Source organism: Fulmarus glacialis, unplaced genomic scaffold (genome assembly GCF_000690835.1).
Source record: "Fulmarus glacialis isolate BGI_N327 unplaced genomic scaffold, ASM69083v1 scaffold24052, whole genome shotgun sequence".
Lineage (NCBI taxonomy): Eukaryota > Metazoa > Chordata > Aves > Procellariiformes > Procellariidae > Fulmarus > Fulmarus glacialis.
In genome coordinates, this window is record NW_009200074.1 from 1 (window position 1) to 17,164 (window position 17,164).

General features: G+C 37.7%; 1 protein-coding gene across 1 annotated transcript; it reads left to right on the forward strand.

Annotated features, from left to right (window-relative positions):
• Nucleotides 1–181: 181 nt before the first annotated feature.
• LOC104073631 (tubulin-specific chaperone E-like) lies at nucleotides 182–16,299 on the forward strand (the record flags this gene model as incomplete). Its single annotated transcript, XM_009573477.1, has 6 exons — nucleotides 182–281; nucleotides 2,228–2,312; nucleotides 11,429–11,617; nucleotides 12,473–12,561; nucleotides 13,270–13,369; nucleotides 16,181–16,299. Coding segments are annotated over exons 1-6 (682 nt in total), but the record flags the coding sequence as incomplete, so codon positions are not given.
• Nucleotides 16,300–17,164: the final 865 nt, after the last annotated feature.

Sequence of the window (17,164 nt, forward strand, 5' to 3'; positions counted from 1 at the left end):
GGTGCTGGGGGCACGGGAGGGCTGGGAGGGCGAAGCTCAGCTGTGGGGGTCCAGCGTGCTGCTAGGCAGTAAAAAAGCAAGTCGAGGTAGGGGACTTATGAGAGCGGTGACTTGTGTGTGTTAAGGGTGTCGCTTCTGTCGCTGCAGGTCTGCGGGTAGCTCAGGCGTCAGTTTTCCCAGGATGACTGCCTGGGTGCCTTCTGATGCGCTGGGTCGAAGAATCTTGTGTGGCACGGAGTATGCAACTGTGCGCTATGTTGGCAGCGTTTCTCCTACAGCAGGTGAATATCACATTAGTAAATAACCTTCACGTTTAATGGTTGTTTTCAATTTCTAATTATGTTCCTCTTAATTTAAAAAAAATTGTCAGGTAGAATGTGGCAATTTACAAACTGTTTTTTTCTCTCATTGTTCTTGTGTAAATATGTCAACTTCTAATCTAGATAAGTTGTTGGGTTTTTTTAGAAGTCAGAGTTTTCAAAAGGAGTGTAAGAAGTACTTTTGGTTGAAATTGGTTACATTTTTTCTTACAGCGGAAAGATCTTAGTGCCTTCCTTTTTCCATTAGTTTTCACGAACAGTCTGTTCCCTGATCTCTGTGTACTGGCATAGTCTGGGAAGGAGAGAGACAGGCAGCAGCAGCAGATCAACAGACTAAGGCACTCCTTTGATAACATATTCAAATTCATGGGGACAAATAAAACTCAGCCCAGCTTGCTGAAAGATCTGACCAGTCTGATTGTGAGAGCACTATATGTCATCTTTGAAAAGTTGTGGTGACAGGATGGGGAGACTGCTGATGCTTGGAAGGAGACTAGCCTTGCATACAGTTCTAGAAGAGGCAAGAAGGATGACCAGGGAACCGTAGACTCATCAGCGTCACTTCAGTTCCTGGAAAGATCATGCAGCATGTTCCCTTGGAGTCCATTTCCAAGCCTATGAAGGACAAGGTGGTAGTTTGGAATACTTGATACTTGTAAAGAAGAACAAGTTGTGCTTGGCAAACCTAATTACCTTCTGTGATGATATGACGGGGAATGTGGACAAAGGGAGAACGGGGGATGTGATATTCCTTGACTTTAATGTCATTTAATAGTGTCTCTATAAAGAATTTTATTTGGAAGCCGGAGAAATATAAGCCAGATGAATGGACTGTTAGTGCGTTGAAAGTCCACAGGTCTGTCAAGTGGAAAAGTGGTAATCAACGACTTGATACCTGGTAATGCGCGAGTACTACAGAAATAAATGCTGGGTTCTGTGTTGTTTAACATATTCATCAGTGTTTCAGATAATGAACAGAGTTCAGCCTCAGCTGGCTGATGTGACAAAAGGTAGAATTGCAATCCAGAGCAAGCTCTATGAACTTTAGGTTTGGGCCTAAGAGATTCAAGAAGGATAAATTTATAAATTTCCACATGTAGTGTGAAATAAACCCGTGTATCCGTACAGACCGGGAAGCACTAGCAACCCACAGGGTCTATTGTAAGGGACTTGGGAGTTAAGGTGGATACTGTCATGAATATGAGCCAACAGTGAGCTCTTGTCACAAGCAAGATACGTGTTGTACTGGGTTACCTTAGAACGATGAACTCGGCCAATCAAAGGAAGCTGTTATCCCCCTCTGGGGGCAGGGGTTCTTGATAAGGTTGCACTTGGAATAATGTATCTGGTTTGGGACCATCCCAGTTCAAGAGAGATGTGGATAAACTTGAGAGGATCCAGTGGAGGTCTGCCAGGGTGGTCAAGGGCATAGACTACGTACGTGTGGCACGTACAGTTGTGAAGAGAGGTTGAGGGATCTGGGCTTGGTCAGTGTGATGAAGAGAAGATTAAGTGGCATCTAATAGCTGCCTGCAGCTGTTTGACAGATGGTTACAAAGATGACAGAGGCAAATTCTTCTTACTAGTATTAGATTATATAATAAGGGACAATGGCCATATATGGCAGCTGGAAAGGTTCAAATTGGACAGCAGGAAAATCTTTTTCTCTACAGAAGTAATGCAGCACTGGAATAGGCTGCCCAGATAAGTTGGAATCTTTCTCTCCTTGGAGATTTTCAAGATCTGGCTAGGTAAAGACTTACCTGGCTGACCTGTTTTAGTGCTGGTGATAATCTCCTGCTTTGAGAAAGAAGGTTAGGCTAGATGAAGTTCAGAGGTTCCTTCCAACCATGATTCCTATGGCTATGATGCCATAAATTTGAAAATGTATCTACCATATTTTTCAGGAATTTGGCTTGGCGTGGAATGGGATGATCCTCAGAGAGGAAAGCATGATGGTACCTATGAAGGAACACAGTATTTTAAGTGCAGGTGAGTTGATTCACAGTGTTGGCATGTCATGTGTGTTGACAAGATGGTCATGGGAAAATGCCCTTTTGCAATTTTTAGGGCAAACCCTTTTGTTATCAGTTGGCTGCTATTAAAAAGATAAAAAATCTGAATGCTGTGACTAGCTATGCCATAAAGACTGTTGCATTGTTACTAATCCAGTTACAGGTATTAGAATATGGTAAATACTTAGAAAATACAAGTCATGTTTTCAGAGGTATGTAATAAAATGTGACTTTTGGATGTTATTAATATTACCTTTGGTAGGTTTAGACCTTCTACTTTAGTAAGAAAATCAGTAAGTCCTACTTGGCTTCCTTGGGTAATTCTGAAGTGAAATTTTGGTCCGTATTAAGTGTCTCAAATATAGTTTAGATTTGGACTTAAGATGACTTGCATGTATCTTGTTAAGGGAAAATACCAAGTTCCTGATAATGATTTGGATTATATTCGTATCCCTGAGGAATTGTTAAGTGTGTTCGCTTGCATTTAATACGTGCAAAACATAGTGTAGCTGTGTGGGGTTTTTTAAGTATACACATGCATTACATTTAAGTTTAAAGACTCGAGTGCTTAACGTGTTTGAAATTGGGGAATACAGGACTCTAGGGTTGATTGTAACAGCAGCAAGCTGTTGATTTCCAATGTCAGAGGACACTGCAGCAGCTAAAAGTTTATGAGTTGAAAAAATAACTGGACGAATTCATAGAAGACGACTCATCAATGGCTCTTAAATACTAAGGGCTGCGAGCTCAGTAAGTTCCTGAGCACTGAAGTGGTGAAGGATGAGAGAATATTCTGTGGCTATATCATTAAAATACTTGCCCTGATGTCGTATTTTTCCCAATCGTTTTCTATTGGCAGCTTTTGGAGAAAGGATGTGGCGTTACATGAATGTTTGTTTTGACCACTGGATCACAGCCAGTCTTATGTTAATGAGATGAAATGGAAAGATTTCTAGGTCTTTTTCCACCTCCTACTTTCCAAGGCTGGTGATAACTGTAAAAGGGTGGTTTGATTACAGTTTGTTCCTAACTGTTGAAGTGCTCATTCAAGTGAAATGAATCTAATATAAATCAAACTTGTGACAATGAGCACTCAGAATTAATAGAAAGCTTTTGAAAATATGAAAGAAAGTGACAAACCAAGAAAATAAATTAAAGGTTGTCTGTGGTCTTGCTTTTGGATGTGTCTTTGCTTTGCTTTGTTGGAAAATATAAGAAGACTTTTCTCTGAAATTAATTCCTCATGTTAATTATCTTGAAAAAGTTAAAGCCATCAATGAAAGGATAAGCAAATAATCTTTTTTTTCTACTTGCATGTAAGTGAATGTCATAAGAATAGCTGGATGAAGTCAGTCCAAAGATTTGTCTTGCTTAGTTTTCCTGCTTCTGACTTTGGCTAATAGCAGATGACTGAAGAAGTGTGAAAGAACAAGAAAAGTACATAGTGACAGTTTTCCAGAGTCTCACTAGCTTTGGCTAGTCACGGTTCAAAGATTTTTCCAGAGCCAGAGGTGGTGGATTTGTACGTGCACTTTGTTTTGCTCTCAATGGATGATTCAACAGAGAAAATTTGTTACGAGAATTTCCTCCAAAAGAATAGTTAAGAGCATGTAGTAACAGTGCATGCATTTGCTAACCTTTGAGCATGTGTTTTCAGCTTGTGAAAATTTTTATCGTTTCCGTTTTTATAAGTAGATGAGTCTTGTCACTTTCTTCTATCTGAGTATAGGAACATGATGTGGAAGGGACTTAGAACTGTTGCTGTAAAATGTCACATAGAAGGAAAAAAAAAAAGAGAGATTAAAATTATTATTGTGGGGAAAGTACGTCTAGTTTTGTATCTGCCAAAAGGTCTTCTGGGGACAAATGGAGTTCCCTGAGGTAGCAAAGGAGGCTGCTGTATTTGTATTGAGACCTGACAGCAGTTCAGGGCTTGTTAGAGAGCATACTTCATGATCAGTTCAGATCGAAGTTGTTCTCAAGCCAGCAAGTAAAGCCATTTGGTTTCAGACTGAATCAGCAGAATAGTTTATCTATTAAATAATTCAAAATTTAAAAATAGCTATTTTGAAATCCTTTCTGGGAATACTATCTCTTACCTGTAGCCAAACAGGCATAAACAGGAAAGGGTAGATTATGTTCAGTAGTGCAAATCAGAATTTTTAGTCTGTATCTTCTTAACTTCTACATTTGTGTAGGGTGGAAGCCCCAGAGACCTCATTATCAGAATATGAGATGATAAAACAAAATCTGTTCTTTAGAAAAATAAATAAATAAACCCCCCCACCACCTGTGAGGACTGGATATTTTTTCCCTTGTATCTAATAATAATAATAAAGCAAGGCTTAAGGAGGATAAGCACACTTAATGCAAGGAAAAAAATTAAACATTGCTGAATTTTTCTTAGCTAAAGAATTGGAAATTATGGACTTAGAGCAACTATGTCTTCTGAATGTATGTGTTAGCAAAAGTTGCTTCTTAAATGCTTTGAATTTAATTGAAGCAGTTTCCAAGTTGAAGCTAGTTATATTCTGCTGTAGGAGAAATAATAAAAGTAATTGGCTGGCCATTCTGAATCTCTCTGGACAGAAGAAGCAATTGAACATGTTTTGGATGTTTTTCAGAAACTTGAGTGCTTTACATTTGTGTGTGTATAATATTTATATACATGTGTATAGACTCTTGCTTTTCTAGCAAGCATTAGTGTGCTCCCAGGAGATGAGATCTCAGATAGTGATCTCAGTTCTTGCTGTAAGAATCAACTTTTTGAGTGAAGCTGCATATATCCATAACAAATTTAAATGTAGTCATCTTTAAGCATGTTGATCTTACAATACCTGTTCTTTGTACTTTGCTTTGTTCCAACCAGAGAAAGTCCTTCTAGAGCCTAAGAGAATAAATAGAAGTTGACTTCTAGAAGTCAACCATAACTCACAGACATAACTTTCTGTGTGCAGACTGGTTTGTAGTTCATGTACCAATTGTGAAGATGTAGGCAAACTTAAGTAAAAAACTGGTTACCTTAGTTTATCAAAAAGATGCTATAAAAATTTAAAAACCTACAACCTAAAATGTCAGCTCTTCACTACTCTCTGGGGGGGTGGAAATTGTGTTTCTTTATATAATGTATACACATATATAAAAATAAATAAAATTTCTATATTTTTTTTTCCCCCCAAATCTTATCGGCAGTATACTTCGCTTACAAGCCTACTTTACTCACTCCCTGAATTCTGATAAGCAGAAGCAGCTGATGAAGTAGCTTGTATTATAAACAAATGCAATGAAAGGATATTTCTAAATTCTTTTTAAGGTAAATTTGAAAATAATGCTATTAAAAAAAAAAAAAATCTTTCAGAGTGACATTTCAAAATGAGATTATAAGAGGAAAATAAACTGAATTTGAGATTCTCATTACCAGAGGATCTTCTTTGTAGTCCTTATTTGGGTAAATCAGTAGGTCTGCTTACAGCTATATGTGGTCTTTATAGTAAGTTTTTTGGAAATATGATCTAAACTTTTATGTTTCATGGCAGTACGTTTATCTGGGTCATATATTATGTGGTGCTAATTAAACTTCTTAAGAATATGAGAACCAAAGAACAAAACAGCCGTACTTCAAAATATGCTGACATCATGAGCATGTTCATCAACTCTGGATTAGCTGGAAATGGCAATGTATACTCCAGTGGTGTTTTTGTGATTTCCCCCCCCCCCAATAATAAAGTCTTGTTTCCTAATAACTGAGGAAGCTGTTGTTTTAGCTGTCAGTTGCAGTAGTGTATCATGTAATTCAAATAAGCTGTGTTCTACAGTCCTTCAAGAGAGATGAGGAGTAATCAAGCCTTAAAATAGCGTTAAACCTTACATACAGCTTTTGAAGCATGAGTATGCTTTCAAATAAGTTCTTGTTCCACAGACCCATTCACACAGTTATATGCATGTGCTCCCCTGGGAGATGTGGGTTACAAGCACACGCACCTCCCCTGGGAACGCGAGTGTCTTAGCTCTACACACCTCCTGCGGGAGACGTGGGTGCTCCAGCTTCTGTGTCCCCATGCTGCTTCCTGTAGTCTGTTAACGTGCATGCTGGTAGAAGGCACCTCTGAGGTCACGCGTGCACACTGAGATGTGAGGCGTGTATGTTGCTCCCCACGATGTCTGTCCTCTCTGGGCACAGGCTCACCTCGGCATCTGACCAGGAGGCAGCTCTGTCTGGCCTAGGCAGAGATGTGCTGCTGGTGGGGGTCTTTTGATGGCATCAAACCAGGTTTTGACTGCTGCTCTGGTACCCTCTTCTTTCTCCCTACAGTTACAGATGTTCAAGCTTCTTTTATACTTCCCCTCAAGTGGAGTCCTCCCTGCCCTGTTTAATCTGGCAGAAGGGTCATCTGTTTCCTTAGCCCCCCCCCTCTCAGTCCGTTTTGGGTATTCCATTCACGCATAGTGTTTACACTGGCATTGCTATTTTAGCAGCTGTTTTTATCCTTGCCATTGTGCTGGGGGAGATGTGTGGATTCCCCAGCAGTAGATGACATACTTCTCTGCTTACCTCACAAGATGGGAATAACATTCTGCTGTATCACACATTTAGAGTACTTTGAGTCATAAACGTCCCCCCCGTTAAAGAATGTTTTGTTCTTCCCAGATCACTTTGCAGAGGAATCTTGATATTTCGGCAGATACTGTTACAGAAATATTGACCATATTAAATTGTAATCTGTTTCCCCAGGTTTGACTTTCACAGAAAGCCAGAGAAACAGAGGGAACTATAGTAAAGCTTGTTTCTGTGATGTTTGCAGCCTGGCAGAATTGCAATTGCTTCTCAGATCTTTGTGGCCTTTTTTCCCCCCTTTGTGTTACTAAGTTTTCTTCTGGTGGGAACTTTGACTTTTGTGTATTTGTGTAGTCCTGAAATGCCAAGTTATCCTTGCAAAGGCATTACATGTTTTCAGTTTTTCCTTCTTCAGTGAGTTTTATAAGTGGCACATGGACATGTTTTTAAATTTACAGACAGCAGTTTTGACCAATCGTATGTTGCTGTTTGCATGAAATTTATGTTCCTGCCCAAAAGAAAATCTGTTTATATTAAATTAGACACTCTCTCTTTCAAGAATGACAGATTCACCTCCAGGAATACCTACTCAGAGCACAAACAAACTCTTCAAATACAGGAAGATGTCAGTATCATTTTAGTGTCTATGAAGAAAAAGCAATTGCCATTTAGCAAGGGGAGAATGCATTCCCAAGATTCCTTTTAGCCTCAGAAGGTCTCGGTTAGGAAGTTTTGATTGTTTCACTGTGTGTCACTGTACCCATCAGAGAATTCTGCTCTCTGCTGTCAATAGAACAGTGTGGAAACAAAACTGTTGTCCCTAACCACTATTCAAACATGTCCTGTGCACCAGCAGAACCTTAAGATAGCATCTGGAACTGCAGATGTCTGTCTGTCTTTTCTTGTTTTGTGAAAGCTCAGACTCAGCTTTCATGTCTGTTTGACTAAGGCAAACTTGCAAGAACGTCAAGTTCTTGCTGATGTTCGCAAAGCTGCTGCTGTGCAGTCAGGAATTTGATACACCATAGCAAATTAGTGTTAGGTGTCACTTAAAAGTGTTGTTTGATGCCACAGCTGTCACAGACTGTTGTAAAACTTAAAGGGATTTCTTTACTGCAGTGTGTAGATTCTTCTAAAAGAAGTCTGGTCTGTTGAGCACCTTCCCCTAAAAGGAAGAGATTTGTTCAGAGCGTATCTAGAAAAGACGTGCATGGATTCAGCGGGCTATATTTTATGACACCTTTTTGTAGTGTGTGTGCCCCAGTCATGATGATAATTGCCTTGAGATAATCATTGCAAACAGCCAGTACTGGGCAAAGAAGCCCTTCCACCCACCTTTACTATCTAGGCTGATAAAACTGAGATCTCTCTCCTTGGCTCAGAAGCTTGCTTCTGCAGTCAGACAGCTCAAGTGTGTAACTATTGGCAGAACACAGTTCAGGTACTACTGCATTATTCTTCACGTTCTGCGAATTGTATGTGTGTGACATTTCTCTAGCCTATGAAGAGCCATCATGTACCTGTAATGGTGAGCAGTGCCACCACTTTGTTTTCCATTAGCAAAGAAGAATGATGCCAAATTTCCTCTTTATTCAGTGAAATGGTTAACCGGTGGAAGCTGATAGCTAATCTAAATTTTAGTGAATATCTTTCAAGGCCCATGCTAGCAGATGGGCTGTATTGCTTCAGGCTACTGAATTATGAATAGGAAGTGTCCTACAAGCTGATTTCTGAGATTGGGGTCAACCTCTCTTATTTTAAAAGTCAGTAAGAACTGTCAGTATTAACCAGAGCCAGCTGGTTCCAGATTTTCTGCTTAAGGAAATTGGGGCATATCTTCTACCACTTCATTTCTGCACAGTGTATTGTCCTGGCTGCAGGACATTTTGCACACACGGGAGCAAAATTCCTGTTCTCAGACTTCTGAATGTTCAGCTTAAGTCAGGTTGATCAGTAGTCCGCAGGTTCTTCAATCTCATGGTACGCATGCTGGATGACTCTTTGGATTAGGATTTATCTGTTTAGTTCCCAGTTACAGAGACTGACTGCTAATAGGTGTGCTTTTTCAAGAGTCCAGGTGCTATACGTTAGTTGTTTGATAGTACGTATGGCTTGTACAGTTCATTTTCCCTAGTGTGAAAGTTAATACAAGCAGTGTATTTTAGGGAAAACGAGTTACAGGTAAGTGACCTCTCTCCTTGAACACACAATCATTTTGCCTGAAAATAGGTTCCTATTGCAGTCTCCTTTTCTGTCCTTCTCTGTGACAGTTCTTGAAAAAGTAGATCAAATTAATAGAATGGAACTGAAAAAGAAACTTAGGCTGTGGAATGGATTTGAGTATACATTAGATAAGATAGCATGCATAGTGCTTGGAAGTGATAGGAACAGGATAGAGAAACCCTATGATCAAAACAAAAAACAAAAGGGTCTTGAGAGAGAAATGCACCATACTTTTCCTGTAGCTTCAAATGACAAGAGGCAAGGTAGCTAGTTTCCCTTGCATTTTTTCCTAGGGATAGAACAGGCTCCTGCAAAGACAATGAGGAAGGGGATGCCAGTAGAAATGGTGACCTGAGAGGCCAGAAATGGGCTTAGGAACAGGTATGGTGGTGGAGAGACCCAAAGGGCTTGGCTACGTCAGAGATAAATGGCGTGACAGGAGGGATGCAGATGTGGGTGTCTAGATTAGCTCTGGTGAGAGGGTTGGGGAGAGCAGAGGAAGAAAAGTAGCAAAACTGTTGATGCAGAGGGATGGCAATGACAAAATGGGGAGAATCAAGGTGACAGGAAGAAGGACAGGAGATGCCAGAATAAACATACATAGGGTGAATTACAGATAGACAAGAGTACAAGTTTTCTTTCCAGAGCTCCAAGTAGAATCCTGCACTGTCTGCCATTTGTGAAGCTGTTTGACTTAATTAAATGCAAAAGTGATATACTTCACAGGTAAAAGATGTTATAGTTAAGATGGTGAAAATGTCATTTACTGTTTTAAGAAGTGGTGTTAAGAGAGAGTCACGTAATCTTTACCTTTGAGGAAGTTTAACATTTAAACTAGCCAAATGTTTGCAAACTGTGAAAGACTTCAAAGGAATGGAAGAAGAGACTTAAGAGAAGGTTACTGGATTAAAAATGTAGAGAATTGAAAATGTTTATTGAACATGAAAGTACACACTGGATTTACATTCTGTAAGAGTATGCCTTTCTGCTTGTTTTGTAATCATTGCGCTCTAAACCTGGTCACTACAAAACTAGACTGAAAATATTTTTAAAGTAAATAATACCTAGTTTCTACCCAGATCCTTCTTTGGAATATGAGAGAACTTAAATAAGTATTAGAAATGTTAATGAATGAAACTGGCACAGGCAATTTCCAGTACTGATTTTTCAGTAAAAACACGCATATATGGTGCCCAAGCTATTCCATCTACTTGTAATAGGTTCATAGGATTCGGGGTCTCTAGTTACTGTATTTCTGAGAGAATTTTGAACTCTGTAGCATTGGTGGTTTATATTATGGTTTGCTAATTAGCCATGTGACATTTACATATTGTTTTGAAAAGAGGAGTTTTATTTACATAAGTGAGTTCTTCCTTCTGGGTACTTTCCAACCGAAGTCTATACTCTTCTCAGCTAGAAGGCAGACAGATAATCATAACTACCAATTTTCTTCCTGATGTTTTCTGGCTGATTCTCCTATCAGATCCTCCATCTGCTCTGTGATACCATTCCCACAACTTGTCTTCTTCCTAGATACTGTGTTTCCTTGCTAACTTTGATAGAAATTGTCAAAGCAATTGCATGGCAAGAAATTGTCATGCAATAAAGTTTTTTCAGTGCTCAAGAAAAACTAAGAAACTTGACAGGACTGTGTAGACATACATTAGCTGGATAATTCTATTGAATATTCAGTTTCAAAATTGTTACCAAGTTAGTATCAGAATTTTTAAAAGTTTGAGTTTGTATAAGAGTTCCAAGTGGTACAGTTTGCATCTTGTGTCATTTGTGTGGATGGAAGGACAAGGCTGCATTCTTTTAGAATTACAAGTTAATTATTCAAGTAAAATATAATGAGGCAATGACTATTCTGAGTTTTCCTATGGGCCTTAGGCTGTGGTAAAACTCCAGACACATTTGTTGTATGATTAGGTAACTTTGTGTCTATCCATAGGTAGAAACTTAATTTTCTGGGAAAACTGAGTTCATAATGAGTTTGGAAACAACAGAGCAATTATTTCTAATAATGGCACTGACATTGTAATTTTGATGTGTAAGTACATTTGGAGATCTGGTGCTTCAGTTCTCGTGGCATCTCACAATGTGAACTTGTTGGGTCAAATACTATCAAAGATACTTTGCAAGTCTTACCTGGTCTCACTGAGTGGGAACAGTGATATCTAAAATTAGCCTGTAGAATTGCCTTTTGACTGCTTTGGTTCCCAGTATTTCAAAAAAGTAATCATTAGTACTTTTGAGATTAGTCATTCTTATGATAACTTTTCATATTTCACCTTTTCCTGGCTGCTCTGTTCTAGGCATCCTAGAGGAGGATCGTTTATCCGGCCAAACAAGGCAAATTTTGGAGTAGATTTTCTTACTGCAGTAAAGGGTCGGTACGGATTGAACGATGAGCAAGACGTTCAACATGGGACAGAGAATACATTAGTATTTGGAAAGAAGCCTGTGGAATTTGTTGGCATGGATTCTGTTGCAGAACAACAAAGGCAAGTGTAATATATGAAAATCTAAGATACACTCTTAGCGATTGATTAGTCAAGTAGTAGTTCAACTGTAAGAAAAGGAAGCTGACTGCCTTGTATATAATATTGTCATATCTCTAAAAGTAAGCCAAACTGCACTATGGTGGAAGAGACAAGAAATCTTCCTATTGTGGCTTCATAATTTACCTGTTTTACAAATAGGAACTGGGATTACGTCATGTTTGAGTGCTCACAATCCTCATTTTGATTTCACATATTTAGGGAGGAACGAGTGAGATAAATTATCACGATACTGGCAATCATTATACACGTGCATGGTCCTCTTTAAATAAATGTATTTTAGTATTTTCTTAATATTGTACAGTATTATTTCATCTTTGTTTACTCATATCAGTAATGACTTTGTAAGTAAGAGAGGGAAGGCAGAAAGTCACTGTACTGCTGGTGAAGAAGTCTTTCAGTCAGTTCGTGTCGTGGTCATTTATCTGGAAGGGTAAGAAAGGAAGTAACTGAATGATGTGTAATAGATTGCAGCTTTAATGACCTCCAACAGCAGAGGGGTATGAGTTCAGTAGGTGGCAGTCTCAGTTGGATGAGGGTTGGCTGAGTTTTTTTGGGGGGTGGGGGTTGTGGCTCAACCAGACCTATTTTGTAGTAGCAATGTGAAGGCAAAAAATAGAGGAGATGTGTCTGCGAGTAACAAAGACACTGCAGTGTAACAATCTGCACATTGCTAATTCTAAAGGAGACGAAATGTATGTATGAAAAGGATATTATTTAGTTGTAACAACCAGGTATTTATATAACGTACCTATTTCTGTTTGAAGATTACTTAACAGAATGTTCTTTCTCATTTAGTCAACTGAACCAACTGGTAGATATCTCAGTGCGTGAGTGTGCAGTGAGCCATGCTGGTCGGAAAGAGGAAATCAGCAGAACGTGTGCTAGTATCCTTTTTTGCTATATTGCATGATACCACAAAAAAGTACATATTTTAGCATTCCAAGTGTTCACTTCAATGAATTATATTTGTATCCTTTTATTAAAAAAAAGTGTAAAACTGCAGTTTATATTTAGAAGCTTAATGCAATGTTTACAGAGTTAAAAAGTAGATGCCTACAATTTTTGAGAGGGAGTGCAAATTGTGGATAAAAATAGAAATATTGTCATAGGTTGCTACTGTGATTGCAATTTCAGAAGGCTCCAGCAATGGGGTTTTTTTTAAAATTTAACTCTAGTATAGATAACCCCATAAAAATACAACGGATATGTTCTGTAGGCACCAGAGGTTTCCAATATATAATAAATAATGTATTCAATATACTGCATGTTGTAGCGATGTTACAGAAATACAAAACAGGTATTATTTGTTCATTTATAAGGACTGGTAAGAGTTCCTGTCAATACAGAAATGAATCCATTTTAGGATTTGTAAAGTTAAGCTCTTTTATAAAACTATAAGCCATTTCCATACCACAAATCAAAATAAAATTTGCTGTAACTGAGCAGTAGTATCTCTTAGTCCAAACAAGTGTAATCTATTTCTGTTTATTTGATTCAAAAACAAACCCTAATTCTACAAACCGTAATTCTAATTTCAAAAAAAGGAAGTTCAGGTTTGAGATAGGTTTCTTTTTCTTAATGTGAAATTTCAGATATCAGGCATATAAATCTATCAAAAAATCTGATATCATCTTGGGAGACAGTAACAGCTATTGCTTCTCAAGTTCAAAATCTGGAAACACTTAATATCAGGTATAAATATTCATATTTGGGTTTCTGTTCCTTTGGGGTAGGGACAAAAAAGAAGAGGCTCTTTTAGTTACGGGGTCAGCTTTCTAAAGGTAACTGCATGCCTCAATACTCATTTTAATGGGAGCTAAGTTTTTTAATACTTTTTTTTTAAATCTTGTTCTTAAACAACTTGTGTGTGTGCTATATTTTTCAGACATCCCTTTTCAAGGAAAGAGTAGAACCCTAGGAGTTTAGCACCTATGTAGAACTAAATTCTGGAGGAGCGCTTGGGACAAATGTGGGTGTTGACTGGAGTTTTGTAAAACTAGAAAAATCAAAGTTGTCTGAAAAATAGAATACAGATTTCAGCCATTAAACATTTACAGGAATTTAGGCATTTGTCAATGTGTTCTACATAACATATTTCATCATTTTTATGCAAATTGGCTTGTTGGCTAGGGAGACGGGATTAAAATGCATTATAGATTTTTACAGGGTGCTGTAGACTTTTTTAAGCAGTTAGGCTGAAGGTAAAAAAAATTACTCAGAGTACTTTTATAGAAATGAAGAAACAGGGAGTATAGAAACTTAGGTTTACAGCGTCGTAAGATGCCCTTATACATTTCTGTGGCATCTAAGAAAATTAATGCTCTTGATTTTAAGCTTAGTTTGCCCCAAGGAGAACTGACTTAACATGCGTATGCATCCACATTGCATGCGTGCAGTGAGTCTGGCTTGCAGCAAGGAGACCAGCTTCACAGCAGACTTAGCCAAATTTGCTGTATGCACGTGCAGCAGGTCTGACTCTCTGGATACTTGTGCGTGGCACTGGCAGGGTGTGGGGACTCCGCTGGCAGATGGGCCCCTCAGAAGAAGCCAAGACCTTGAGGTGGCACTGCTGCAGGAGTTTGCAGCCTGCCTGTGAAAGCACTAGTTACACATCCTTATTACTTAAAAATCTCACTTAGCATTTTAGTTAGGTTTAGCAGTAGCTATCTGTTTGCCTTCTGAGTTTGCAAACCTGTTTGGGTTTTTTTTCATGAGCTTAGAAATTTTTTTCTACATAGAAAAACTGTAACGTAAATATATTTTCATTTTCTTTTAAAGTCATTCCAAGTGTCTTAAGACTTTATCTCTGCGATTTATTATTGTTGATATATTCTGACTGCCCAGACAAGTCTTTATTTAGGAGCCCACTTTTGTTTAAGAATGATGCTTTACCAACAGTGTCTTGACACCAAACTAAAATATCCATATTGCTTTAACCAAACTTTAAGTATCCCAAGACCCAGCCTATTCCTGTCCTGAAATGATGCTGATAAGACCTGTAGATCATGGTGACAGACCTAGGCGAAAATCTCTTGTACAGTGATGACAGAATAATTTTCTGGTGTGAACTAATACAATGGATTAAAGTTTGTAAATAGGTAGCAGCCTAAACTACTAGTTTTGTGAAATGAATGTTATAGCTGCAACTTTAGGTCAAAGTTAACACCTTGACTTGCTGACTCTTTAAGCAGAGTTGTTCAGCTGTTTCAGAGGTCGTACTAGTCATTGAAGACAACAGCAGGGCAATAGGACTGAAGGCAGAAACCCAAAATACGACTTTTTTTTTCAGTCTTGGAGAACTGTGTTGAGATCAGCAGCTTCCAAAGCCTTCATTGTACAGTACACACAATGTAGCTAAAACAATTGAAAGTGATGCAAGCTAAATTGAAATAAATACCAAGTTAATTTAATAAAAAAGTGACCCCAGTTTTTGTATTTGTTCTTATAGTTAATGTGACAAAAATGTATTTTTAAAATAGTTGTAGGTGTTCCATTTTCTTCAATATTAGCACTGAACAGCTGTTTGCAACCTGGGTGCTATTTGTAAATTTAACTTTGCCTAGAGCATATGTCATGATTTATTATTGTCAGCCTGCATGAGAATACAGAGAATTTATTTTAATTTACCTAGAATAATTTTTTCAGTTTTTCATTGTTGAGAAGTGTAGTCTAGACTGAAGGGTTTTCAGAAGTTATTTGTGATAAAATTGGAAAGCAAAATGGGATTGATGCTGGAATCTGATGCTTATGACTACAAACTGAAAAAGTCTGAATTTGTTTTTTATTGTTTGGACCTTCTGTTTACTTTAAAAAAAGAAAGACATTAGCAGGTAACTCTGTCACTGAATTTTTTGTGCAAGGAATGTTGGAAGAAGAATAAAAGTGATTAGCCATCTACTAGCTCTCTAAGAACTTGTTTAAATGGGGAAATTTAACCCATAAGTATATAACTACACGAGAGATTTTTATCATAATATGCAGGTAGATCAGACCTTAGGAAAGAAATAAAAACTTTTGTTTGGGGGTGAGTAATGAAAACTAATTTGAAGATTGCAGATTTGAGAATCTTTTAACTATTTTATAGTGATATTTTGCTATTGAGAGTGGATTTTACATCCTTTTGTTTTACTGGGGTTTGGCTAGTCATGTAGGCTCTTTATTTTCAATTGACACTAAGGAGTTTAAGCCCAAAATCTGACTTTGTTTCATTTAATATTAATGAAAATCATTCTTTTCATATTCAAAACTTAAGGGAGGAAAAAGGGGGAAGGAGGCCACAGATGAATAAATATGCATTCATGAAGTAGGAAAGTAAATTAGGAAAGGGTATGTTTGAGTATAACTAGAAGGATATTTTGTAATACTTTAAAATATGTGACACCTTGGCAGTGACTTTTTAATTTTTTTTGTGTAAATTGTTTTTGTCTTTAATATGTAATTCCAAATTAGTGATTTAAATAAATGCAATTATTCATTATGCTAATAATTATTCTGTTTACACAGTGAAAACAAAATGAAATTTCCATCTACATCAACTTCTGTATCTGGTGTATTTTCAAAATTGAAGATTCTGGCACTTAATCAAACTGAGATAACATGGTCAGAGGTAATAATCTTTCTTGGTTTTGTTTTTATTTATATTGTTAGGTTTCTGAGGCAAGGAAAGCACAATAAACATTTATGCATTATATTATTCTACTGAAATGTAATCATCCTTAGAAAAGGTGCTGTGGCATAACTGTATTGGTTACATAGTTGTATTGGCGCAAGAGTTTAATAAGAAACATTTATCTTCATCTACATTTGTAAATTACCAAGTAAAGATAAAGCAGTTGAAGTATAATATAACTTCACGTCCCAAAGGTTTGTGTGAATGAAAACTTTTTGTTTCCCTGTAGTTATTATAGGTTTATCTGTGGTTTTATGCATGTGATAGAACAAATGCAAATGGAAAGAACGTATGTCATTATGACACGAAGTACTTGTTTTGGCATCACTTTGCATCAGCAGGAGATTGGCTTAGTATCTTTGCACATTTTGACAATTCTTGAAATACGTGATGCCTGGTGATACGCAACACAGATATAGCACAGAATAAACAAAGCTCTGACTTGTTTCAGGGGCTGAAACATGCAAACATTTAAATGACTCTCCCCTAATATGATGTCTTATTAAGAATGAAGTCCTGTTGTCAAATATGTTAGCAGTGGGTCTTTTTTCAGAGACGGGGCTTATGAAGCACATCTCAGTAGTGCCACGTTACTTATAATGGCTTGTAAATTGCAGCCAACAGGGCAGATTTTGTATGTACTGCATTGTGAAATTACCTGAATTTTCAGATTTTTGCTGCCAGCCACTATCCAGTAATATTGCACTTACCAAAACTGGGGTTTGAGTTAAGTAGAAAGAAACTTCTTCATTCTCTTCTCTTGCAGCAGGGCTAGAGGAGGGTCATTGCTATATCTTTGTTTAGCGTCATAGAATCAT